At 39.8% G+C, this 27,326-nt stretch overlaps 4 protein-coding genes across 8 annotated transcripts; all 4 read right to left on the bottom strand.

Annotated features, from left to right (window-relative positions):
- Positions 1–1,972: 1,972 nt before the first annotated feature.
- LOC148814174 (intelectin-like) lies at positions 1,973–7,310 on the bottom strand. 2 transcript variants are annotated; one of them, XM_088906836.1, is made up of 8 exons: positions 7,138–7,310; positions 6,856–6,925; positions 6,284–6,406; positions 5,637–5,884; positions 5,337–5,495; positions 4,287–4,407; positions 3,353–3,456; positions 1,973–2,842 (listed from the first exon to the last, which is right to left on the bottom strand). In XM_088906836.1, the coding sequence occupies exons 2-8, from the start codon at positions 6,917–6,919 to the stop codon at positions 2,690–2,692; spliced, it is 972 nt and encodes a 323-aa protein (XP_088762962.1). In that variant the 5' UTR covers positions 6,920–6,925; positions 7,138–7,310; the 3' UTR covers positions 1,973–2,689. The 2 variants fall into 2 exon arrangements, with proteins under 2 accessions (XP_088762962.1, XP_088762963.1); XM_088906837.1 differs by lacking the exon at positions 7,138–7,310 and having other exon boundaries at positions 6,856–6,951.
- Positions 7,311–9,928: 2,618 nt separating this feature from the next.
- LOC148814173 (intelectin-like) lies at positions 9,929–15,237 on the bottom strand. The gene is made up of 8 exons (XM_088906957.1): positions 15,094–15,237; positions 14,812–14,881; positions 14,240–14,362; positions 13,593–13,840; positions 13,293–13,451; positions 12,243–12,363; positions 11,309–11,412; positions 9,929–10,798 (listed from the first exon to the last, which is right to left on the bottom strand). The coding sequence occupies exons 2-8, from the start codon at positions 14,873–14,875 to the stop codon at positions 10,646–10,648; spliced, it is 972 nt and encodes a 323-aa protein (XP_088763083.1). The 5' UTR covers positions 14,876–14,881; positions 15,094–15,237; the 3' UTR covers positions 9,929–10,645.
- Positions 15,238–16,014: 777 nt separating this feature from the next.
- LOC148814172 (intelectin-like) lies at positions 16,015–21,280 on the bottom strand. Its single transcript, XM_088906908.1, has 8 exons — positions 21,136–21,280; positions 20,854–20,923; positions 20,282–20,404; positions 19,634–19,881; positions 19,335–19,493; positions 18,285–18,405; positions 17,394–17,497; positions 16,015–16,883 (listed from the first exon to the last, which is right to left on the bottom strand). Exons 2-8 carry the CDS (start codon positions 20,915–20,917, stop codon positions 16,731–16,733), a joined length of 972 nt encoding a protein of 323 aa, XP_088763034.1. The 5' UTR covers positions 20,918–20,923; positions 21,136–21,280; the 3' UTR covers positions 16,015–16,730.
- A 777-nt stretch (positions 21,281–22,057) lies between these two features.
- On the bottom strand, positions 22,058–26,948 carry LOC148814171 (intelectin-like). Of its 4 annotated transcripts, none has more exons than XM_088907193.1 (8): positions 26,865–26,948; positions 26,557–26,626; positions 26,031–26,153; positions 25,436–25,683; positions 25,138–25,296; positions 24,091–24,211; positions 23,439–23,542; positions 22,058–22,928 (listed from the first exon to the last, which is right to left on the bottom strand). In XM_088907193.1, exons 2-8 carry the CDS (start codon positions 26,618–26,620, stop codon positions 22,776–22,778), a joined length of 972 nt encoding a protein of 323 aa, XP_088763319.1. In that variant the 5' UTR covers positions 26,621–26,626; positions 26,865–26,948; the 3' UTR covers positions 22,058–22,775. The 4 variants fall into 4 exon arrangements, with proteins under 4 accessions (XP_088763319.1, XP_088763320.1, XP_088763318.1 ...); XM_088907194.1 differs by having other exon boundaries at positions 26,557–26,622; positions 26,865–26,926; XM_088907192.1 differs by lacking the exon at positions 26,865–26,948 and having other exon boundaries at positions 26,557–26,638.
- Positions 26,949–27,326: the final 378 nt, after the last annotated feature.

The raw sequence follows: 27,326 nt of genomic DNA, 5'->3' as shown, positions 1-27,326 counted from the left end.
TTCCTACAGCTTCAATGTTACATAGGAGAGAAATATAACCGTCAACAGATACTAGAGACCTTTTCAGGCACATAGCCAAGATGAATACCAGTGTGAACAAAAACCACTTATTTAATTACAATGACCTTAACACAAATCAGCTTTTCTATGTGCAAGTTCAATTTTGATTTTAGTAATTGTCCCACAGTGTTTTAATTATCTGAAAGAAATAAAATTGTTTATTAGATCTCAGTGCCTTTAAAATTTAAATAATTATCACAAAATGTTTTGATTATATTGATGAAATATTACATTTATTAATTATAAGCTAATATTGTTTAATTATTTGAAAGAAATACAAATATTTATTATACTTCAGTGCCTTTCATATGTGACCTGGCTCTTTGAAGTCACTAATAAGAACATTACGATGTGAAAAAGTTATTCATGTCATCCAATGTACTATTGGTTAGTGTACTTAACACGTTTCCCCTGTAATCCTTTATTAGGATTGGCACTGACTGGTGCACCACCCAGCACCGTGTTAACTTTAGTTTGTGTTTGGGAAATTAAAGGTGAGGTATGTTTGGAAACACAAGGGAAGGAGGCTTAAGGTGGTGTAGTGAAGTATACAATAAACTCTACAAGAATAAAGACCGTTGAAGTTGCAGAAATCAATCTGTGCAGGTTTGAGATTTATATCAAGTTTACCACAAGAAGGTGGTCACGAGACCGAAAATACAATTGCACAAAACAAAACTATCAAAACTATCCAGATTTTTTTTATTTCAGAAATCATCAGGCATTCCAGTATGTTTGAGTGTGTGACCGTCCTCGCCTGCACTTCAGCGGTAGAAAAGCAGCATTGCGGACTCCGTCATCTCTCTAGAGGCACTCCAGCCTCGGTGAGTCCCATAGCCATCCCAGTCGAATCCTGTAAAATCTCCACACTGCCTTCCACCACCTTCCGCAAAATATCCTCCTCCTCCAACGCAGAACTGCAATTCAACACATCATCGTAATCAGACACCACAGCTTCTGGAAAACTCACTTCCAGAGCCTCGCTTGCCTTTATTGTTCTTTGTGATACTGAAGCAAAGAAATACACGTGCGTGCACAAGGACGTTCATCATCACTCTACATCTCCCAATCAATGTTTCTGCTGCTCATCACTGCATTCTAAATGAATTTCTGTTGCAAATTCAAATCATTCATTGTACATGCTGCATCATCAAGTTCATGTGTAAACAGGGCGGTAACTAAACTTTCCACCAGGAAAGGTATTATGTATATTTTCTTTAAGTTCATGACAAAGAATCTTTCATCAAATACTAAAAAAGTTCTAAAACAAACAATGAACAGGTGTGCCAGCCACTGGATGAGTGACGAGAGCAGAAATGAAGCATGAAATCAATTTGTAGTGGAAAAAAAAAAACTTTTCTTGGTTCAAATGATCCCAGTACTGCAATTATTTCTCTTCTGCTCTAACATATATAATTGTTACGATTCTCTACAGCAGAAACAACCTGAATATTGCATGCTGTGTGAAAAAGAAATACCTGTACAGACACTAAAAGTGGGGGGAAATGAGAAGAGGCCATTCAGCCCATCACGCCTGACAAGCAGTCAGTATGTAATTCATCCATGGTTTCCATCCTGTTGTTTCCTGGAAGAAGCCAGGGCTTTGGCTTCAGAGAAGAGCTAAAAGATTCTCACATTCTTTAACATCTCATCCAAAAGACAAATTCATTTGTTTATGTTAAAACAATAATACCATAGATATCTCATATGAATGGAGTTCTGCTACTGAAACATTTTATCTAACAATTGTGATTCTCATTGCCATTGCTTTTTATTTGTCATCATAATCAGGTCAGCCAGTCAAGACCAACCAAAACTGGAGTGAAACGTTTAGGGCTTTGTCTTCCTTTACTTCAAACATTTTATCCACACTTCTTAAAAGTATTTAAAAAATAAACATTTTACCAGGAAACCTTGTGCTAAGTCTTTTAATGCAGAAAAGGCATCAGATACAAGAAACAAACGTACAGATTCTTACAGCATCAATGTTACACAGGAAAGAAATATAACCAACAGTCAATGGAAACAGTTTAAGAGACCTTTTTCAGGCACATAGCCAAGACTGATTCTACTGTAAACAAAGTCCACTCATTTGATTACAATGACCTTAACACAAATCAGCTTTTCTATGCATTAAATCAATTTTTAGTTTAGCAATGGTCACAAAGTATTTTAATTATCCAAAATAAATAAATGTTTATTAAACCTCAGTTCCTTTCAAATGTGATCTGGCTTGTTGAAGTCTCTTACATTATGATGTGAAAATGTTCCTAATGTCATCTGAGGTACTATTGGTCAGCACACTTACCACTGTTGTAAGGTTAAGCACTGACTAGTGCACTCAGCAGTGCGCTTGCTTTAGTCTATGTTTGGGAAATGACAGGTAAGGTATGTTTGGAAACCCAAGGAAAGGTGGTTAAGTCAATAAATGCAACATGAACAAAAGACAACTACCGTTTAGTTGCAGAAAGCATTCTGTGCAGGTTTGGGTTTGTATCACGTTTACCACAAGAAGATGGTGCATGAGAGAAAATGTCCATAAAAGCTAACTCTAAAAATAATCCAGATCTTTTTCTTATTCCATCGTGCGTTACGTATGTTTGAGTGTGTGACCGTCCTCGCCTGCACTTCAGCGGTAGAAAAGCAGCATTGCGGACTCCGTCATCTCTCTAGAGGCACTCCAGCCTTGGTGAGTCCCATAGCCATCCCAGTCGAATCCTGTAAAATCTCCACACTGCCTTCCACCACCTTCCGCAAAATATCCTCCTCCTCCAACGCAGAACTGCAATTCAACACATCATCGTAATCAGACACCACAGCTTCTGGAAAACTCACTTCCAGAGCCTCGCTTGCCTTTATTGTTCTTTGTGATACTGAAGCAAAGAAATACACGTGCGTGCACAAGGACGTTCATCATCACTCTACATCTCCCAATCAATGTTTCTGCTGCTCATCACTGCATTCTAAATGAATTTCTGTTGCAAATTCAAATCATTCAATCTGAACATCCAAACCAGAATATTGCCAAGGGGCATCCAGCATTTTGCCTAGTAGTATAAGATTGCTGGGGCCTCTCTCCTTCTTTTAATCCTGAGGATTTTCAGAGTTTTGACTACTTAAGAAAAATAGTCATTATCAATATGACATGCTCAAACAACGATGCAAAGTGTCTCTGGACCAAAGCCATAATTTTTCTTTTAATTCAGTTGGCACAAATTGCTGACATTTCAACACAGAAACACTAAGGTTCATTCTTATGTAAGAAAAATGCACATAGAGATGTTGCACTCACATGTTCTGTGTTACACCCTGTTGGTCTGACCCCTGAGCAGATAGCCATGGCTGCCTGCTCATTATTAAAAGCCCGGAAGGTGATGAAACCGGGTGTAAAGAACCCTGAAACACAAAACAGAGACCGATGAAACCTTCAAAGTAAACTACGGAGATAACCTTTATGTTAAACTTTAAAAATGAACTGTGAAAGATTAAAAAATGAAAAGAAGCCCACTAATATAAAGGTCATAATAATACTGAGCCTTTGACTGCTTCTTCTCAATGACCATTCCCAAGATACCATCACCTTACAGAAACTCATTTGCAGCTCTAACTGCAACTCATGATCTATTTCTCAAGGTTGGGTGGACATGGAGAAGTCCTTAAATCACACTCGGTTGCCTTCATTTACAGAACCTGTTTGCTTGGAAAGTTTATTCTAGCCTTTAATTTTGCCAGGGTAAAATCTGTGACAGCAGGCTCAGCTGCTTTCTTCAGAAAGATATCTCTTAAAGAGTTATTAGCTTCCAATTTTTTGTCTTGTGAGCTCTCATTTTTGTATTTTTTGCTTTTAAAATTTTGCAAAAAGTAAAAAAAAAGGTTATAAATGTCTTATGACCAAAAGACATTTATTGCTTACATTCTTAGCTGTTATTAGATTCTGCTTACATATTGAAGGTAAATTTTGAATGTTACAGCTATCAGAAATGCATCTGTATCGACAGTAACGCCTCAAGGCTGGTCATCGGGTGAAATTACAGTCCGAGTTTTCAGCCTTGAATCCTTAGTCATCCTCACCTCTGACACAATACCTCTTCTTCCTACTGATGCACATTTATAAGACACTCAAAATTGAGCTCCACAATGTGAGAATATTAAAAAACACAATCTGAAGATGTAAAAGCCCTGAATGGGTTTTGGAGAGGCAGTCATAAAATTCTTCAATTTCGTACCTCTAGTGTACGGGCCATACAGATTGCTAGTAGACTGTTCATCTCCAAGATCGTACACAATAGGAATTGAGGGCCCATGGTTAGTGGTACAGACACCTGCACGGTATTTCACTGGATAGCGCTGAAATAAAGAACACAGGGCAACTGTGTGAGACATCAAGAGACAATATCTGGTGCCAAAACAGTGTGATGCCATGTAGGGGCATTGATCCAGGTGGATCTGTGGCATCACCAAGCCATCCTCAGACCTCCAGGCAAATTGTCTGCTCTACTACTATTCCCTTTTTTAGTACTCTACTTCCAGAGTAAGGTTGTATACAGTATCACCCCCTTCTGAGGTACTACACTAGATTTGAGGCATTTGGTGTTATTTACCTAGCTAGTTACGGTTATATAACTCACTCCTTCTGAGTGATAGCGATAGCGATAGGATTTCTGAGCCCAAAGCTCACAGTTATGTAGGCCCAGAGATCAGTCCACCCAAGGAGTTTGGAACACAGGAACGCTGAGCCCTTTGCTTGTGGTATCCCAGTTCCTCTCCCAGTCTATTCTGACAACTGTGCCCCTGGCCCCTCACTCATGGACTCAGGGTGTCAGGTACAGACAGCTGTCTCACACCTACATCCCTCATGGGTAGTAGCAGTGGAAATCCGAGTCTCAGCCGCTCCCGTTCGCCCAGTACCACTCTATCACTTTCCTTCCCACAACAACCAAGCATGCTGAATTAACTCCGCAGTGTATTCAGGTTGCCTGAGCAGCCTCAGGCTCGTCTTGGACTGTGCCAGGCAACCCTCTGAGTTCGTGCCAGTATGCAGCTACTGGTGGCTCCACCCTGTGCCACCAGGCTTCGTCACACATCACAAATAAGAAAGACCTCAGAGCTCCTGCTCCGTGATGTCTTTACTGCTACATTAGGCACACCAGCACAGTGTGCACAGAACCTCCACTACTGGAGCAGAAACCTACCTCTGTCAGCAATGCACAACCCACAAACATTTAACCATTAAGATCATGCTCTGCAACGGCCATAGCATGCAAAGTACACCTTACCTTGAATAAGAAGTAAAGATTGCCTCCGTACAATTTAAGGAAGTTTGTATTGGTGTGGTACTTCAGAATGGAGGCTATCGACCAGTGCTCCATCTGAGCATCGTTAGAAACATGCCACACAGATACATCTTGAGCTGTTATGTCATAATATCCTGGATTCTGAAGAGAAAAACAGTCACACAGAAAGAGATGCATGCTTTATTACATCGATATAATCCTGCTGATGAAAAAACAACCTGAGAATAATTATCCAGGGAGCCATCTTTTTTTTCATTCACATTTTTTTGGTAGTTCTCTCACCTTGTAGTCGTCTGAAGTGGCCGCCTCAACAGATCCGAATGTCACTTTGTTGGACCAGCTGCCATCTCCCTCTGGGACATTGGGGTTGTTCCCTTGCTGGCTGGACCAGCGGTCACCCACAGTGCATTTCCCATACATGTTGTTCTCATGGACACTGGCCACCAGAGTCCAGCCTCCCCCGTCAGTGGTCATGTCACAGAAGGTCTGATACAGCTCCCCGTGTCTGGAAATCAAGTAGTAAAGGCCATCTGAAAGACAGCAGGGAGAGGACGGTTATTGATCCAGAGAGCACCATAACAATTGCTAGCGTACTGTATACAGGTAGTGTGTATCCAAAATCCGATTGGATTGAATTTGTGCAATTTGGTGAACCTATAGAAGGACATGCATGAATGCACTTCACATAACTAGACTAGCAATTATTTTTCATATCTAGTATTTAATCTGTATGAAGGAATGCTGGATTGCTGCAAAGCTGAAGGAAATCTTCAAAAGCTATAATAATGTGATGATTTTCTATGTGCTGCCTTACATCCGTAAGAAAGTGTTTTTAAACAAATACAGAAAGCATCACCACACCTATTGCAAGCAACTTTTCAACTTCTGGAAATCGAACTCCTTGTTTTTTACATGAGACATCGTCCTACCTTCACGAACTCCATATCTGTCTTTAATTTCCTTGCAACTCCCAGCAGCATATCTGAGCTTAACCAGCAGCTGTCGAGTATCACTGCTGTAGAAATTGAAATTTATTCCTGCAACATCTAAATCTATGTGGAGGGAAAACACAACACAACAATACAATTTTAATTAATACAGAAAACGTCTATGTATATTCTTACTTAAAATTCACTAACTGTCCTGATAACATCCTGTAGTTAAAAGGGTGAACCGTTTCAATCCCCTAAATTTAATTCATCCTTTTACCATCTAGAACAAAAAAGCGATTCAAAAGGAATCTAAAGATTCTCCCATTTGTATGGAAAGAATACCTGACAAAGTAACACCTTTGGCAAGGCTAAAAAATGTTGCATTCTTTATTAAAGTAATTGTAAATGCAGCCACTCATTTGGGGTTGCTGGATCAATATGGATAAAGTACATCACTCAGGGAATCAGCAGCAATATACCCATTCAGAGGCCTCATCAACTCCAAACTGCTGCCCTTCACAAAGTTGAAAGACATTTATTTACTGAGAGGGGAACAAAATCTTACTTACTTGATTTGGAAACGGTAATCTGAATGGCCAACAAAGCAGAGAGCAAGAGAACAGCCCAGTGCATGATTTCCTGAAAGCAAAAACAAATCCTAAACCCAAAACTATGATGCACTTTAGAGATTACTTAGCTCAAAAGTCAAAAACAAGATGATAATCATACCTAGGCACAATACATGCAATTGTTACTATTAGAAGAAGTGATACAACTCTTCCAAGTTGTATCTTAGACTTCTCTATGCAAGGAAAAGAAGTTGCATTCTACCACCATCACACATAACTTACCTGTTAAGTGTTTCCCTGTCCAGACAAAAGATGTATTCACAAAAAAAGGTTCTCACAGTGAGGTCTGAGTGAATACTTCAGTGCTACTTTAGATTCCTCAATTTATAGGTTTTTGTGAGAATGCTTATCAGTACCACTGATGTGTACATGCTGCATCATCAAGTTCATGTGTAAACAGGGCGGTAACTAAACTTTCCACCAGGAAAGGTATTATGTATATTTTCTTTAAGTTCATGACAAAGAATCTTTCATCAAATACTAAAAAAGTTCTAAAACAAACAATGAACAGGTGTGCCAGCCACTGGATGAGTGACGAGAGCAGAAATGAAGCATGAAATCAATTTGTAGTGGAAAAAAAAAAACTTTTCTTGGTTCAAATGATCCCAGTACTGCAATTATTTCTCTTCTGCTCTAAGATATATAATTGTTATGATACTCTACCGCAGAAACAACCTGAATATTGCATGCTGTGTGAAAAAGAAATACCTGTACAGACACTAAAAGTGGGGGGAAATGAGAAGAGGCCATTCAGCCCATCACGCCTGACAAGCAGTCAGTATGTAATTCATCCATGGTTTCCATCCTGTTGTTTCCTGGAAGAAGCCAGGGCATTGGCTTCAGAGAAGAGCTAAAAGATTCTCACATTCTTTAACATCTCATCCAAAAGACAAATTCATTTGTTTATGTTAAAACAATAATACCATAGATATCTCATATGAATGGAGTTCTGCTACTGAAACATTTTATCTAACAATTGTGATTCTCATTGCCATTGCTTTTTATTTGTCATCATAATCAGGTCAGCCAGTCAAGACCAACCAAAACTGGAGTGAAACATTTAGGGCTTAGTCTTCCTTTACTTCAAACATTTTATCCACACTTCTTAAAAGTATTTAAAAAATAAACATTTTACCAGGAAACCTTGTGCTAAGTCTTTTAATGCAGAAAAGGCATCAGATACAAGAAACAAACGTACAGATTCTTACAGCATCAATGTTACACAGGAAAGAAATATAACCAACAGTCAATAGAAACAGTTTAAGAGACCTTTTTCAGGCACATAGCCAAGACTGATTCTACTGTAAACAAAGTCCACTCATTTGATTACAATGACCTTAACACAAATCAGCTTTTCTATGCATTAAATCAATTTTTATTTTAGCAATGGTCACAAAGTATTTTAATTATCCAAAATAAATAAATGTTTATTATACCTCAGTTCCTTTCAAATGTGATCTGGCTTGTTGAAGTCTCTTACATTATGATGTGAAAATGTTCCTAATGTCATCTGAGGTACTATTGGTCAGCACACTTACCACTGTTGTAAGGTTTAGCACTGACTAGTGCACTCAGCAGTGCGCTTGCTTTAGTCTATGTTTGGGAAATGACAGGTAAGGTATGTTTGGAAACCCAAGGAAAGGTGGTTAAGTCAATAAATGCAACATGAACAAAAGACAACTACTGTTTAGTTGCAGAAAGCATTCTGTGCAGGTTTGGGGTTTGTATCACGTTTACCACAAGAAGATGGTGCATGAGAGAAAATGTCCATAAAAGCTAACTCTAAAAATAATCCAGATCTTTTTCTTATTCCATCGTGCGTTACGTATGTTTGAGTGTGTGACCGTCCTCGCCTGCACTTCAGCGGTAGAAAAGCAGCATTGCGGACTCCGTCATCTCTCTAGAGGCACTCCAGCCTTGGTGAGTCCCATAGCCATCCCAGTCGAATCCTGTAAAATCTCCACACTGCCTTCCACCACCTTCCGCAAAATATCCTCCTCCTCCAACGCAGAACTGCAATTCAACACATCATCGTAATCAGACACCACAGCTTCTGGAAAACTCACTTCCAGAGCCTCGCTTGCCTTTATTGTTCTTTGTGATACTGAAGCAAAGAAATACACGTGCGTGCACAAGGACGTTCATCATCACTCTACATCTCCCAATCAATGTTTCTGCTGCTCATCACTGCATTCTAAATGAATTTCTGTTGCAAATTCAAATCATTGATGTGTACATGCTGCATCATCAAGTTCATGTGTAAACAGGGCGGTAACTAAACTTTCCACCAGGAAAGGTATTATGTATATTTTCTTTAAGTTCATGACAAAGAATCTTTCATCAAATACTAAAAAAGTTCTAAAACAAACAATGAACAGGTGTGCCAGCCACTGGATGAGTGACGAGAGCAGAAATGAAGCATGAAATCAATTTGTAGTGGAAAAAAAAGAAAAAACTTTTCTTGGTTCAAATGACCCCAGTACTGCAATTATTTCTCTTCTGCTCTAACATATTTAACTGTTATGATACTCTACAGCAGAAACAACCTGAATATTGCACGCTGTGTGAAAAAGAAATACCTGCACAGACACTAAAAGTGGGGGAAAATGAGAAGAGGCCATTCAGCCCATCACGCCTGACAAGCAGTCAGTATGTAATTCATTCATGGTTTCCATCCTGTTGTTTCCTGGAAGAAGCCAGGGCTTTGGCTTCAGAGAAGAGCTAAAAGATTCTCACATTCTTTAACATCTCATCCAAAAGACAAATTCATTTGTTTATGTTAAAACAATAATACCATAGATATCTCATATGAATGGAGTTCTGCTACTGAAACATTTTATCTAACAATTGTGATTCTCATTGCCATTGCTTTTTATTTGTCATCATAATCAGGTCAGCCAGTCAAGACCAACCAAAACTGGAGTGAAACGTTTAGGGCTTTGTCTTCCTTTACTTCAAACATTTTATCCACACTTCTTAAAAGTATTTAAAAAATAAACATTTTACCAGGAAACCTTGTGCTAATTCTTTTAATGCAGAAAAGGCATCAGATACAAGAAACAAACGTACAGATTCTTACAGCATCAATGTTACACAGGAAAGAAATATAACCAACAGTCAATAGAAACAGTTTAAGAGACCTTTTTCAGGCACATAGCCAAGACTGATTCTACTGTAAACAAAGTCCACTCATTTGATTACAATGACCTTAACACAAATCAGCTTTTCTATGCATTAAATCAATTTTTAGTTTAGCAATGGTCACAAAGTATTTTAATTATCCAAAATAAATAAATGTTTATTAAACCTCAGTTCCTTTCAAATGTGATCTGGCTTGTTGAAGTCTCTTACATTATGATGTGAAAATGTTCCTAATGTCATCTGAGGTACTATTGGTCAGCACACTTACCACTGTTGTAAGGTTTAGCACTGACTAGTGCACTCAGCAGTGCGCTTGCTTTAGTCTATGTTTGGGAAATGACAGGTAAGGTATGTTTGGAAACCCAAGGAAAGGTGGTTAAGTCAATAAATGCAACATGAACAAAAGACAACTACCGTTTAGTTGCAGAAAGCATTCTGTGCAGGTTTGGGTTTGTATCACGTTTACCACAAGAAGATGGTGCATGAGAGAAAATGTCCATAAAAGCTAACTCTAAATATAATCCAGATCTTTTTCTTATTCCATCGTGCGTTACGTATGTTTGAGTGTGTGACCGTCCTCGCCTGCACTTCAGCGGTAGAAAAGCAGCATTGCGGACTCCGTCATCTCTCTAGAGGCACTCCAGCCTTGGTGAGTCCCATAGCCATCCCAGTCGAATCCTGTAAAATCTCCACACTGCCTTCCACCACCTTCCGCAAAATATCCTCCTCCTCCAACGCAGAACTGCAATTCAACACATCATCGTAATCAGACACCACAGCTTCTGGAAAACTCACTTCCAGAGCCTCGCTTGCCTTTATTGTTCTTTGTGATACTGAAGCAAAGAAATACACGTGCGTGCACAAGGACGTTCATCATCACTCTACATCTCCCAATCAATGTTTCTGCTGCTCATCACTGCATTCTAAATGAATTTCTGTTGCAAATTCAAATCATTCAATCTGAACATCCAAACCAGAATATTGCCAAGGGGCATCCAGCATTTTGCCTAGTAGTATAAGATTGCTGGGGCCTCTCTTCTTCTTTTAATCCTGAGGATTTTCAGAGTTTTGACTACTTAAGAAAAATAGTCATTATCAATATGACATGCTCAAACAACGATGCAAAGTGTCTCTGGACCAAAGCCATAATTTTTCTTTTAATTCAGTTGGCACAAATTGCTGACATTTCAACACAGAAACACTAAGGTTCATTCTTATGTAAGAAAAATGCACATAGAGATGTTGCACTCACATGTTCTGTGTTACACCCTGTTGGTCTGACCCCTGAGCAGATAGCCATGGCTGCCTGCTCATTATTAAAAGCCCGGAAGGTGATGAAACCGGGTGTAAAGAACCCTGAAACACAAAACAGAGACCGATGAAACCTTCAAAGTAAACTACGGAGATAACCTTTATGTTAAACTTTAAAAATGAACTGTGAAAGATTAAAAAATGAAAAGAAGCCCACTAATATAAAGGTCATAATAATACTGAGCCTTTGACTGCTTCTTCTCAATGACCATTCCCAAGATACCATCACCTTACAGAAACTCATTTGCAGCTCTAACTGCAACTCATGATCTATTTCTCAAGGTTGGGTGGACATGGAGAAGTCCTTAAATCACACTCGGTTGCCTTCATTTACAGAACCTGTTTGCTTGGAAAGTTTATTCTAGCCTTTAATTTTGCCAGGGTAAAATCTGTGACAGCAGGCTCAGCTGCTTTCTTCAGAAAGATATCTCTTAAAGAGTTATTAGCGTCCAATTTTTTGTCTTGTGAGCTCTCATTTTTGTATTTTTTGCTTTTAAAATTTTGCAAAAAGTAAAAAAAAAGGTTATAAATGTCTTATGACCAAAAGACATTTATTGCTTACATTCTTAGCTGTTATTAGATTCTGTTTACATATTGAAGGTAAATTTTGAATGTTACAGCTATCAGAAATGCATCTGTATCGACAGTAACGCCTCAAGGCTGGTCATCGGGTGACATTACAGTCCGAGTTTTCAGCCTTGAATCCTTAGTCATCCTCACCTCTGACACAATACCTCTTCTTCCTACTGATGCACATCTATAAGTCACTCAAAATTGAGCTCCACAATGTGAGAATATTAAAAAACACAATCTGAAGATGTAAAAGCCCTGAATGGGTTTTGGAGAGGCAGTCATAAAATTCTTCAATTTCGTACCTCTAGTGTACGGGCCATACAGATTGCTAGTAGACTGTTCATCTCCAAGATCGTACACAATAGGAATTGAGGGCCCATGGTTAGTGGTACAGACACCTGCACGGTATTTCACTGGATAGCGCTGAAATAAAGAACACAGGGCAACTGTGTGAGACATCAAGAGACAATATCTGGTGCCAAAACAGTGTGATGCCATGTAGGGGCATTGATCCAGGTGGATCTGTGGCATCACCAAGCCATCCTCAGACCTCCAGGCAAATTGTCTGCTCTACTACTATTCCCTTTTTTAGTACTCTACTTCCAGAGTAAGGTTGTATACAGTATCACCCCCTTCTGAGGTACTACACTAGATTTGAGGCATTTGGTGTTATTTACCTAGCTAGTTACGGTTATATAACTCACTCCTTCTGAGTGATAGCGATAGCGATAGGATTTCTGAGCCCAAAGCTCACAGTTATGTAGGCCCAGAGATCAGTCCACCCAAGGAGTTTGGAACACAGGAACGCTGAGCTCTTTGCTTGTGGTATCCCAGTTCCTCTCCCAGTCTATTCTGACAACTGTGCCCCTGGCCCCTTACTCATGGACTCAGGGTGTCAGGTACAGACAGCTGTCTCACACCTACGTCCCTCATGGGTAGTAGCAGTGGAAATCCGAGTCTCAGCCGCTCCCGTTCGCCCAGTACCACTCTATCACTTTCCTTCCCACAACGACCAATCATGCTGAATTAACTCCGCAGTGTATTCAGGTTGCCTGAGCAGCCTCAGGCTCGTCTTGGACTGTGCCAGGCAACCCTCTGAGTTCGTGCCAGTATGCAGCTACTGGTGGCTCCACCCTGTGCCATCAGGCTTCGTCACACATCACAAATAAGAAAGACCTCAGAGCTCCTGCTCCGTGATGTCTTTACTGCTACATTAGGCACACCAGCACAGTGTGCACAGAACCTCCACTACTGGAGCAGAAACCTACCTCTGTCAGCAATGCACAACCCACAAACATTTAACCATTAAGATCATCCTCTGCAACGGCCATAGCATGCAAAGTACACCTTACCTTGAATAAGAAGTAAAGATTGCCTCCGTACAATTTAAGGAAGTTTGTATTGGTGTGGTACTTCAGAATGGAGGCTATCGACCAGTCCTCCATCTGAGCATCGTTAGAAACATGCCACACAGATACATCTTGAGCTGTTATGTCATAATATCCTGGATTCTGAAGAGAAAAACAGTCACACAGAAAGAGATACATGCTTTATTACATCGATATAATCCTGCTGATGAAAAAACAACCTGAGAATAATTATCCAGGGAGCCATCTTTTTTTTCATTCACATTTTTTTGGTAGTTCTCTCACCTTGTAGTCGTCTGAAGTGGCCGCCTCAACAGATCCGAATGTCACTTTGTTGGACCAGCTGCCATCTCCCTCTGGGACATTGGGGTTGTTCCCTTGCTGGCTGGACCAGCGGTCACCCACAGTGCATTTCCCATACATGTTGTTCTCATGGACACTGGCCACCAGAGTCCAGCCTCCCCCGTCAGTGGTCATGTCACAGAAGGTCTGATACAGCTCCCCGTGTCTGGAAATCAAGTAGTAAAGGCCATCTGAAAGACAGCAGGGAGAGGACGGTTATTGATCCAGAGAGCACCATAACAATTGCTAGCGTACTGTATACAGGTAGTGTGTATCCAAAATCCGATTGGATTGAATTTGTGCAATTTGGTGAACCTATAGAAGGACATGCATGAATGCACTTCACATAACTAGACTAGCAATTATTTTTCATATCTAGTATTTAATCTGTATGAAGGAATGCTGGATTGCTGCAAAGCTGAAGGAAATCTTCAAAAGCTATAATAATGTGATGATTTTCTATGTGCTGCCTTACATCCGTAAGAAAGTGTTTTTAAACAAATACAGAAAGCATCACCACACCTATTGCAAGCAACTTTTCAACTTGTGGAAATCAAACTCCTTGTTTTTTACATGAGACATCGTCCTACCTTCACGAACTCCATATCTGTCTTTAATTTCCTTGCAACTCCCAGCAGCATATCTGAGCTTAACCAGCAGCTGTCGAGTATCACTGCTGTAGAAATTGAAATTTATTCCTGCAACATCTAAATCTATGTGGAGGGAAAACACAACACAACAATACAATTTTAATTAATACAGAAAACGTCTATGTATATTCTTACTTAAAATTCACTAACTGTCCTGATAACATCCTGTAGTTAAAAGGGTGAACCGTTTCAATCCCCTAAATTTAATTCATCCTTTTACCATCTAGAACAAAAAAGCGATTCAAAAGGAATCTAAAGATTCTCCCATTTGTATGGAAAGAATACCTGACAAAGTAACACCTTTGGCAAGGCTAAAAAATGTTGCATTCTTTATTAAAGTAATTGTAAATGCAGCCACTCATTTGGGGTTGCTGGATCAATATGGATAAAGTACATCACTCAGGGAATCAGCAGCAATATACCCATTCAGAGGCCTCATCAACTCCAAACTGCTGCCCTTCACAAAGTTGAAAGACATTTATTTACTGAGAGGGGAACAAAATCTTACTTACTTGATTTGGAAACAGTAATCTGAATGGCCAACAAAGCAGAGAGCAAGAGAACAGCCCAGTGCATGATTTCCTGAAAACAAAAACAAATCCTAAACCCAAAACTATGATGCACTTTAGAGATTACTTAGCTCAAAAGTCAAAAACAAGACGATAATCATACCTAGGCACAATACATGCAATTGTTACTATTAGAAGAAGTGATACAACTCTTCCAAGTTGTATCTTAGACTTCTCTATGCAAGGAAAAGAAGTTGCATTCTACCACCATCACACATAACTTACCTGTTAAGTGTTTCCCTGTCCAGACAAAAGATGTATTCACAAAAAAAGGTTCTCACAGTGAGGTCTGAGTGAATACTTCAGTGCTACTTTAGATTCCTCAATTTATAGGTTTTTGTGAGAATGCTTATCAGTACCACTGATGTGTACATGCTGCATCATCAAGTTCATGTGTAAACAGGGCGGTAACTAAACTTTCCACCAGGAAAGGTATTATGTATATTTTCTTTAAGTTCATGACAAAGAATCTTTCATCAAATACTAAAAAAGTTCTAAAACAAACAATGAACAGGTGTGCCAGCCACTGGATGAGTGACGAGAGCAGAAATGAAGCATGAAATCAATTTGTAGTGGAAAAAAAAAAACTTTTCTTGGTTCAAATGATCCCAGTACTGCAATTATTTCTCTTCTGCTCTAACATATATAATTGTTATGATACTCTACCGCAGAAACAACCTGAATATTGCATGCTGTGTGAAAAAGAAATACCTGTACAGACACTAAAAGTGGGGGAAAATGAGAAGAGGCCATTCAGCCCATCACGCCTGACAAGCAGTCAGTATGCAATTCATCCATGGTTTCCATCCTGTTGTTTCCTGGAAGAAGCCAGGGCTTTGGCTTCAGAGAAGAGCTAAAAGATTCTCACATTCTTTAACATCTTATCCAAAAGACAAATTCATTTGTTTATGTTAAAACAATAATACCATAGATATCTCATATGAATGGAGTTCTGCTACTGAAACATTTTATCTAACAATTGTGATTCTCATTGCCATTGCTTTTTATTTGTCATCATAATCAGGTCAGCCAGTCAAGACCAACCAAAACTGGAGTGAAACATTTAGGGCTTAGTCTTCCTTTACTTCAAACATTTTATCCACACTTCTTAAAAGTATTTAAAAAATAAACATTTTACCAGGAAACCTTGTGCTAAGTCTTTTAATGCAGAAAAGGCATCAGATACAAGAAACAAACGTACAGATTCTTACAGCATCATTGTTACACAGGAAAGAAATATAACCAACAGTCAATAGAAACAGTTTAAGAGACCTTTTTCAGGCACATAGCCAAGACTGATTCTACTGTAAACAAAGTCCACTCATTTGATTACAATGACCTTAACACAAATCAGCTTTTCTATGCATTAAATCAATTTTTATTTTAGCAATGGTCACAAAGTATTTTAATTATCCAAAATAAATAAATGTTTATTATACCTCAGTTCCTTTCAAATGTGATCTGGCTTGTTGAAGTCTCTTACATTATGATGTGAAAATGTTCCTAATGTCATCTGAGGTACTATTGGTCAGCACACTTACCACTGTTGTAAGGTTTAGCACTGACTAGTGCACTCAGCAGTGCGCTTGCTTTAGTCTATGTTTGGGAAATGACAGGTAAGGTATGTTTGGAAACCCAAGGAAAGGTGGTTAAGTCAATAAATGCAACATGAACAAAAGACAACTACCGTTTAGTTGCAGAAAGCATTCTGTGCAGGTTTGGGTTTGTATCACGTTTACCACAAGAAGATGGTGCATGAGAGAAAATGTCCATAAAAGCTAACTCTAAATATAATCCAGATCTTTTTCTTATTCCATCGTGCGTTACGTATGTTTGAGTGTGTGACCGTCCTCGCCTGCACTTCAGCGGTAGAAAAGCAGCATTGCGGACTCCGTCATCTCTCTAGAGGCACTCCAGCCTTGGTGAGTCCCATAGCCATCCCAGTCGAATCCTGTAAAATCTCCACACTGCCTTCCACCACCTTCCGCAAAATATCCTCCTCCTCCAACGCAGAACTGCAATTCAACACATCATCGTAATCAGACACCACAGCTTCTGGAAAACTCACTTCCAGAGCCTCGCTTGCCTTTATTGTTCTTTGTGATACTGAAGCAAAGAAATACACGTGCGTGCACAAGGACGTTCATCATCACTCTACATCTCCCAATCAATGTTTCTGCTGCTCATCACTGCATTCTAAATGAATTTCTGTTGCAAATTCAAATCATTCAATCTGATCATCCAAACCAGAATATTGCCAAGGGGCATCCAGCATTTTGCCTAGTAGTATAAGATTGCTGGGGCCTCTCTTCTTCTTTTAATCCTGAGGATTTTCAGAGTTTTGACTACTTAAGAAAAATAGTCATTATCAATATGACATGCTCAAACAACGATGCAAAGTGTCTCTGGACCAAAGCCATAATTTTTCTTTTAATTCAGTTGGCACAAATTGCTGACATTTCAACACAGAAACACTAAGGTTCATTCTTATGTAAGAAAAATGCACATAGAGATGTTGCACTCACATGTTCTGTGTTACACCCTGTTGGTCTGACCCCTGAGCAGATAGCCATGGCTGCCTGCTCATTATTAAAAGCCCGGAAGGTGATGAAACCGGGTGTAAAGAACCCTGAAACACAAAACAGAGACCGATGAAACCTTCAAAGTAAACTACGGAGATAACCTTTATGTTAAACTTTAAAAATGAACTGTGAAAGATTAAAAAATGAAAAGAAGCCCACTAATATAAAGGTCATAATAATACTGAGCCTTTGACTGCTTCTTCTCAATGACCATTCCCAAGATACCATCACCTTACAGAAACTCATTTGCAGCTCTAACTGCAACTCATGATCTATTTCTCAAGGTTGGGTGGACATGGAGAAGTCCTTAAATCACACTCGGTTGCCTTAATTTACAGAACCTGTTTGCTTGGAAAGCAGGCTCAGCTGCTTTCTTCAGAAAGATTTCTCTAAAACAGTTATAAGCTTCCAATTTTTTGTCTTGTGAGCTCTCATTTTTGTATTTTTTGCTTTCAAAATTTTGCAAAAAGTAAAAAAAAAGGTTATAAATGTCTTATGACCAAAAGACATTTATTGCTTACATTCTTAGCTGTTATTAGATTCTGTTTACATATTGAAGGTAAATTTTGAATGTTGCAGCTATCAGAAATGCATCTGTATCGACAGTAACGCCTCAAGGCTGGTCATCGGGTGACATTACAGTCCGAGTTTTCAGCCTTGAATCCTTAGTCATCCTCACCTCTGACACAATACCTCTTCTTCCTACTGATGCACATTTATAAGTCACTCAAAATTGAGCTCCACAATGTGAGAATATTAAAAAACACAATCTGAAGATGTAAAAGCCCTGAATGGGTTTTGGAGAGGCAGTCATAAAATTCTTCAATTTCGTACCTCTAGTGTACGGGCCATACAGATTGCTAGTAGACTGTTCATCTCCAAGATCATACACAATAGGAATTGAGGGCCCATGGTTAGTGGTACAGACACCTGCACGGTATTTCACTGGATAGCGCTGAAATAAAGAACACAGGGCAACTGTGTGAGACATCAAGAGACAATATCTGGTGCCAAAACAGTGTGATGCCATGTAGGGGCATTGATCCAGGTGGATCTGTGGCATCACCAAGCCATCCTCAGACCTCCAGGCAAATTGTCTGCTCTACTACTATTCCCTTTTTTAGTACTCTACTTCCAGAGTAAGGTTTTATAGAATATCACCCCCTTCTGAGGTACAACACTAGATTTGAGGCATTTGGTGTTATTTACCTAGCTAGTTACGGTTATATAACTCACTCCTTCTGAGTGATAGCGATAGCGATAGGATTTCTGAGCCCAAAGCTCACAGTTATGTAGGCCCAGAGATCAGTCCACCCAAGGAGTTTGGAACACAGGAACGCTGAGCCCTTTGCTTGTGGTATCCCAGTTCCTCTCCCAGTCTATTCTGACAACTGTTCCCCTGGCCCCTCACTCATGGACTCAGGGTGTCAGGTACAGACAGCTGTCTCACACCTACGTCCCTCATGGGTAGTAGCAGTGGAAATCCGAGTCTCAGCCGCTCCCGTTCGCCCAGTACCACTCTATCACTTTCCTTCCCACAACAACCAAGCATGCTGAATTAACTCCGCAGTGTATTCAGGTTGCCTGAGCAGCCTCAGGCTCGTCTTGGGCTGTGCCAGGCAACCCTCTGAGTTTGTGCCAGTATGCAGCTACTGGTGGCTCCACCCTGTGCCACCAGGCTTCGTCACACATCACAAATAAGAAAGACCTCAGAGCTCCTGCTCCGTGATGTCTTTACTGCTACATTAGGCACACCAGCACAGTGTGCACAGAACCTCCACTACTGGAGCAGAAACCTACCTCTGTCAGCAATGCACAACCCACAAACATTTAACCATTAAGATCATGCTCTGTAACGGCCATAGCATGCAAAGTACACCTTACCTTGAATAAGAAGTAAAGATTGCCTCCGTTCAATTTAAGGAAGTTTGTATTGGTGTGGTACTTCAGAATGGAGGCTATCGACCAGTGCTCCATCTGAGCATCGTTAGAAACATGCCACACAGATACATCTTGAGCTGTTATGTCATAATATCCTGGATTCTGAAGAGAAAAACAGTCACACAGAAAGAGATACATGCTTTATTACATTGATATAATCCTGCTGATGGAAAAAACAACCTGAGAATAATTATCCAGGGAGCCACCTTTTTTCATTCACATTTTTTTGGCAGTTCACTCACCTTGTAGTCGTCTGAAGTGGCCGCCTCAACAGTTCCGAATGTCACGTTGTTGGACCAGCTGCCATCTCCCTCTGGGACGTTGGGGTTGTTCCCTTGCTGGCTGGACCAGCGGTCACCCACAGTGCATTTCCCATACATGTTGTTCTCATGGACACTGGCCACCAGAGTCCAGCCTCCCCCGTCAGTGGTCATGTCACAGAAGGTCTGATACAGCTCCCCGTGTCTGGAAATCAAATAGTAAAGGCCATCTGAAAGAAAGCAGGGAGAGGACGATTATTGATCCAGAGAGCGCCATAACAATTGCTAGCGTACTGTATACAGGTAGTGTGCATCCAAAATCCGATTGGATTGAATTTGTGCAATTTTGGTGAACCTATAGAAGGACATGCATGAATGCACTTCACATAACTAGACGAGCAATTATTTTTCATATCCAGTATTTAATCTGTATGAAGGAATGCTGGATTGCTGCAAAGCTGAAGGAAATCTTCAAAAGCTATAATAATGTGATGATTTTCTATGTGCCGCCTTACATCTGTAAGAAAGTATTTTTAAACAAATACAGAAAGCATCACCACACCTATTGCAAGCAACTTTTCAACTTGTGGAAATCGAACTCCTTGTTTTTTACATGAGACATCATCCTACCTTCACAAACTCCATATCTGTCTTTAATTTCCTTGCAACTCCCAGCAGCATATCTGAGCTTAACCAGCAGCTGTCGAGCATCACTGTTGTAGAAATTGAAATTTATTCCTGCAACATCTAAATCTATGTGGAGGGAAAATACAACACAACAATACAATTTTAATTAATACAGAAAACGTCTATGTATATTCTTACTTAAAATTCACTAACTGTCCTGATAACATCCTGTAGTTAAAAGGGTGAACCGTTTCAATCCCCTAAATTTAATTCATCCTTTTACCATCTAGAACAAAAAAGCGATTCAAAAGGAATCTAAAGATTCTCCCATTTGTATGGAAAGAATACCTGACAAAGTAACACCTTTGGCAAGGCTAAAAAATGTTGCATTCTTTATTAAAGTAATTGTAAATGCAGCCACTCATTTGGGGTTGCTGGATCAATATGGATAAAGTACATCACTCAGGGAATCAGCAGCAATATACCCATTCAGAGGCCTCATCAACTCCAAACTGCTGCCCTTCACAAAGTTGAAAGACATTTATTTACTGAGAGGGGAACAAAATCTTACTTACTTGATTTGGAAACGGTAATCTGAATGGCCAACAAAGCAGAGAGCAAGAGAACAGCCCAGTGCATGACTTCCTGAAAGCAAAAACAAATCCTAAACCCAAAACTATGATGCACTTTAGAGATTACTTAGCTCAAAAGTCAAAAACAAGATGATAATCATACCTAGGCACAATACATGCAATTGTTACTATTAGAAGAAGTGATACAACTCTTTCAAGTTGTATCTTAGACTTCTCTATGCAAGGAAAAGAAGTTGCATTCTACCACCATCACACATAACTTACCTGTTAAGTGTTTCCCTGTCCAGACAAAAGATGTATTCACAAAAAAAGGTTCTCACAGTGAGGTCTGAGTGAATACTTCAGTGCTACTTTAGATTCCTCAATTTATAGGTTTTTGTGAGAATGCTTATCAGTATCACTGATGTGTACATGCTGCATCATCAAGTTCATGTGTAAACAGGGCGGTAACTAAACTTTCCACCAGGAAAGGTATTATGTATATTTTCTTTAAGTTCATGACAAAGAATCTTTCATCAAATACTAAAAAAGTTCTAAAACAAACAATGAACAGGTGTGCCAGCCACTGGATGAGTGACGAGAGCAGAAATGAAGCATGAAATCAATTTGTAGTGGAAATACAAGAAAACTTTTCTTGGTTCAAATGACCCCAGTACTGCAATTATTTCTCTTCTATTCTAACATATATAATTGTTATGATACTCTACAGCAGAAACAACCTGAATATTGCATGCTGTGTGAAAAAGAAATACCTGTACAGACACTAAAAGTGGGGGAAAATGAGAAGAGGCCATTCAGCCCATCACGCCTGACAAGCAGTCAGTATGCAATTCATCCATGGTTTCCATCCTGTTGTTTCCTGGAAGAAGCCAGGGCATTGGCTTCAGAGAAGAGCTAAAAGATTCTCACATTCTTTAACATCTCATCCAAAAGACAAATTCATTTGTTTATGTTAAAACAATAATACCATAGATATCTCATATGAATGGAGTTCTGCTACTGAAACATTTTATCTAACAATTGTGATTCTCATTGCCATTGCTTTTTATTTGTCATCATAATCAGGTCAGCCAGTCAAGACCAACCAAAACTGGAGTGAAACATTTAGGGCTTAGTCTTCCTTTACTTCAAACATTTTATCCACACTTCTTAAAAGTATTTAAAAAATAAACATTTTACCAGGAAACCTTGTGCTAAGTCTTTTAATGCAGAAAAGGCATCAGATACAAGAAACAAACGTACAGATTCTTACAGCATCAATGTTACACAGGAAAGAAATATAACCAACAGTCAATAGAAACAGTTTAAGAGACCTTTTTCAGGCACATAGCCAAGACTGATTCTACTGTAAACAAAGTCCACTCATTTGATTACAATGACCTTAACACAAATCAGCTTTTCTATGCATTAAATCAATTTTTAGTTTAGCAATGGTCACAAAGTATTTTAATTATCCAAAAGAAATAAATGTTTATTATTCCTCAGTTCCTTTCAAATGTGATCTGGCTTGTTGAAGTCTCTTACATTATGATGTGAAAATGTTCCTAATGTCATCTGAGGTACTATTGGTCAGCACACTTACCACTGTTGTAAGGTTTAGCACTGACTAGTGCACTCAGCAGTGCGCTTGCTTTAGTCTATGTTTGGGAAATGACAGGTAAGGTATGTTTGGAAACCCAAGGAAAGGTGGTTAAGTCAATAAATGCAACATGAACAAAAGACAACTACCGTTTAGTTGCAGAAAGCATTCTGTGCAGGTTTGGGGTTTGTATCACGTTTACCACAAGAAGATGGTGCATGAGAGAAAATGTCCATAAAAGCTAACTCTAAATATAATCCAGATCTTTTTCTTATTCCATCGTGCGTTACGTATGTTTGAGTGTGTGACCGTCCTCGCCTGCACTTCAGCGGTAGAAAAGCAGCATTGCGGACTCCGTCATCTCTCTAGAGGCACTCCAGCCTCGGTGAGTCCCATAGCCATCCCAGTCGAATCCTGTAAAATCTCCACACTGCCTTCCACCACCTTCCGCAAAATATCCTCCTCCTCCAACGCAGAACTGCAATTCAACACATCATCGTAATCAGACACCACAGCTTCTGGAAAACTCACTTCCAGAGCCTCGCTTGCCTTTATTGTTCTTTGTGATACTGAAGCAAAGAAATACACGTGCGTGCACAAGGACGTTCATCATCACTCTACATCTCCCAATCAATGTTTCTGCTGCTCATCACTGCATTCTAAATGAATTTCTGTTGCAAACTCAAATCATTCAATCTGATCATCCAAACCAGAATATTGCCAAGGGGCATCCAGCATTTTGCCTAGTAGTATAAGATTGCTGGGGCCTCTCTCCTTCTTTTAATCCTGAGGATTTTCAGAGTTTTGACTACTTAAGAAAAATAGTCATTATCAATATGACACGCTCAAACAACGATGCAAAGTTTCTCTGGACCAAAGCCACGATTTTTCTTTTAATTCAGTTGTCACAAATTGCTGACATTTCAACACAGAAACACTATGGTTCATTCTTATGTAAGAAAAATACACATAGAGATGTTGCACTCACATGTTCTGTGTTACACCCTGTTGGTCTGACCCCTGAGCAGATAGCCATGGCTGCCTGCTCATTATTAAAAGCCCGGAAGGTGATGAAACCGGGCTTAAACAGCCCTGAAACACAAAACAGAGACCGATGAAACCTTCAAAGTAAACTACGGAAATAACTTTTATGTTAAACTTTAAAAATGACTGTGAAAGATTAAAAAATGAAAAGAAGCCCACTAATATAAAGGTCATAATAATACTGAGCCTTTGACTGCTTCTTCTCAATGACCATTCCCAAGATACCATCACCTCACAGAAACTCATTTGCAGCTCTAACTGCAACTCATGATCTATTTCTCAAGGTTGGGTGGACATTGAAAAGTCCTTAAATCACACTTGGTTGCCTTCATTTACAGAACCTGTTTGCTTGGAAAGTTTATTCTAGCCTTTAAATTTTGCCAGGGTAAAATCTGTGACGGCAGGCTCAGCTGCTTTCTTCAGAAAGATTTCTCTCTTCACCTCTGACACAATACCTCCTCTTCCTACTGATGCATATTTATAAGTCACTCAAAATTGAGCTCCACAATGTGAGAATATGAAAAAACACAATCTAAAGATGTAAAAGCCCTGAATGGGTTTTGGAGAGGCAGTCATAAAATTCTTCAATTTCGTACCTCTAGTGTGCGGGCCATACAGATTGCTAGTAGACTGTTCATCTCCAAGATCGTACACAATAGGAATTGAGGGACCATGGTTAGTGGTACAGACACCTGCACGGTATTTCACTGGATATCGCTGAAATAAAGACCACAGGGCAACTGTGTGAGACATCAAGAGACAATATCTGGTGCCAAAACAGTGTGATGCCATGTAGGGGCATTGATCCAGGTGGGTCTGTGGCATCACCAAGCCATCCTCAGACCTACAGGCAAATTGTCTGCTCTACTACTATCCCCTTTTTAAGTACTCTACTTCCAGAGTAAGGTTTTATAGAATATCACCCCCTTCTGAGGTACTACACTAGATTTGAGGCATTTGGTGTTATTTACCTACAGTAGCTAGTTACGGTTATATAACTCACTCCTTCTGAGTGATAGCAATAGCGATAGGATTTCTGAGCCCAAAGCTCACAGTTATGTAGGCCCAGAGATCGGTCCACCCAAGGAGTTTGGAACACAGGAACGCTGAGCTCTTTGCTTGTGGTATCCCAGTTCCTCTCCCAGTCTATTCTGACAACTGTGCCCCTGGCCCCTCACTCATGGACTCAGGGTGTCAGGTACAGACAGCTGTCTCACACCTACGTCCCTCATGGGTAGTAGCAGTGGAAATCCGAGTCTCAGCCGCTCCCGTTCGCCCAGTACCACTCTATCACTTTCCTTCCCACAACAACCAAGCATGCTGAATCAGTGTATTCAGGTTGCCTGAGCAGCCTCAGGCTCGTCTTGGGTTGTGCCAGGCAACCCTCTGAGTTTGTGCCAGTATGCAGCTACTGGTGGCTCCACCCTGTGCCACCAGGCTTCGTCACACATCACAAATAAGAAAGACCTCAGAGCTCCTGCTCCATGATGTCTTTACTGCTACATTAGGCACACCAGCACAGTGTGCACAGAACCTCCACTACTGGAGCAGAAACCTACCTCTGTCAGCAATGCACAACCCACAAACATTTAACCATTAAGATCATGCTCTGCAACGGCCATAGCATGCAAAGTACACCTTACCTTGAATAAGAAGTAAAGATTGCCTCCGTACAATTTAAGGAAGTTTGTTTTGGTGTGGTACTTCAGAATGGAGGCTATCGACCAGTGCTCCATCTGAGCATTGTTAGAAACATGCCACACAGATACATCTTGAGCTGTTATGTCATAATATCCTGGATTCTGAAGAGAAAAACAGTCACACAGAAAGAGATAAATGCTTTATTACATTGATATAATCCTGCTGATGAAAAAACAACCTGAGAATAATTATCCAGGGAGCCACCTTTTTTCATTCACATTTTTTTGGCAGTTCACTCACCTTGTAGTCGTCTGAAGTGGCCGCCTCAACAGATCCGAATGTCACTTTGTTGGACCAGCTGCCATCTCCCTCTGGGACGTTGGGGTTGTTCCCTTGCTGGCTGGACCAGCGGTCACCCACAGTGCATTTCCCATACATGTTGTTCTCATGGACACTGGCCACCAGAGTCCAGCCTCCCCCTTCGGTGGTCATGTCACAGAAGGTCTGATACAGTTCCCCGTGTCTGGAAATCAAGTAGTAAAGGCCATCTGAAAGACAGCAGGGAGATGACAATCATTGATCCAGAGAGCGCCATAACAATTGCTAGCGTACTGTATACAGGTAGCGTGCATCCAAAATCCGATTGGATTGAATTTGTGCAATTTGGTGAACCTTCACATAACTAGACTAGCAATTATTTTTCATATCTAGTATTTAATCTGTACACAATGCTGCTATAATTATCAAGTGATGCTTTTCAATGTGCTGCCTTAGATCTGGTCACTTAACAGTTAGGAAGTGTTTTTTCAACAAATATGCTTGCTGATGTTTCCATCTTTTGAACTGGGGGAAAACTAAACTCCTAATTTTTCCATGTGACACAACATGACCCTACCTTCACGAACTCCGTATCTGTCTTTAATTTCCTTGCAACTCCTGGCTGCATATTTGATCTTAGCCAGCAGCTGACGAGCATCACTGTTGAGGTTGTTGAGATTCACTCCTGCAACTTCTAAACCTATGTGACAGGAAAACACATCAATAATACAATTTAAACACAGAAAACATAAATGTATATTCTTATTAAAATACAGTGAATGTACTGAATGTCCTATAATTGAGAAACGGGACCATTTTGATCCCATTATTTGAATTCATGCGGATACCGTCTAGGAAAGAAATTGCAATTCAAAAGGAATGTAAAGATGAAAAACGTGCCAAAATAACATGTTTGGCACGACTCTCAAAAATCAATGTAAATGCAGCCACACATTTGGGGTTGCTGGATCAATATGGATAAAGTACATCACTCAGGGAATCGGCAGCAATATACCCCTTCAGAGGACTAATCAGAACTCCAAACTGCTGACTTCATAAAAGTTCTAAGAAAGATATTTAGAGGGGAACAAAATCTTACTTACTTGATTTGGAAACGGTAATCTGAACGGCCAACAAAGCAGAGAGCAAGAGAACAGCACAGTGCATGTCTTCCTGAAAGCAAAAACAAATCCTGAACCCACAACTACTGTATGCTGCACTTCTAAAAAGTAAAACGTAAAAGCTCAAAAGTCAAAAACACTTTCACTTCCAAACACAAGATGGCAACCATACCCAAGCACAACACATGTAACAGTTATTTTTTGAAGTGATGTGACTGTTCGAAGCTGTGGTTTAGAGTTGTCTATGCAAGGAAAAGAAGTTGCATTTACCACCATCACAAAATAATTACCTGTTAATGTTTCCCTGTCCAGAAGTATTCACAAAAAAGAGATTCTCACAGTCAGGTCTCAGTGAAAACTTCAGTCCAGCTTTCTGTTCCTCAGGTTATAGGTTTTTATGAGAATTCTTATCAGTATCACGGATGTGTACATATCATAACATTCACAGGTGTAAACTGAGCAGTAACTATATTTTACAGGAGAAAACACATTATACAGTATGTGTGTTTTTCCAAAAGGTAATGACAAACTCTTTTATTGAATACTATGACATTTCTTAAACATAGAATGACTGTGTGCCAGCTCCTGGATGAGTGAAAAAAAAAAACAAGGAGCAGGATATAAAAATATCACTAAATAAATGGCATCAATCTGCCTTTATATGCAAATCAAGATACCTAAAGGCTTCCCTTCCTACTGGACACAGCTCACCTGAAAAATCTGCAAAATGATTTCTGATATAATATAATATA

The sequence above is a fragment of the Atractosteus spatula genome, chromosome 27, assembly GCF_055471065.1.
Source record: "Atractosteus spatula isolate fAtrSpa1 chromosome 27, fAtrSpa1.hap1, whole genome shotgun sequence".
NCBI classification, from domain to species: Eukaryota; Metazoa; Chordata; class Actinopteri; order Semionotiformes; family Lepisosteidae; genus Atractosteus; species Atractosteus spatula.
The sequence above is the reverse complement of the archived record's forward strand: the minus strand, read 5'-3'. Positions and strand labels throughout refer to the sequence as shown.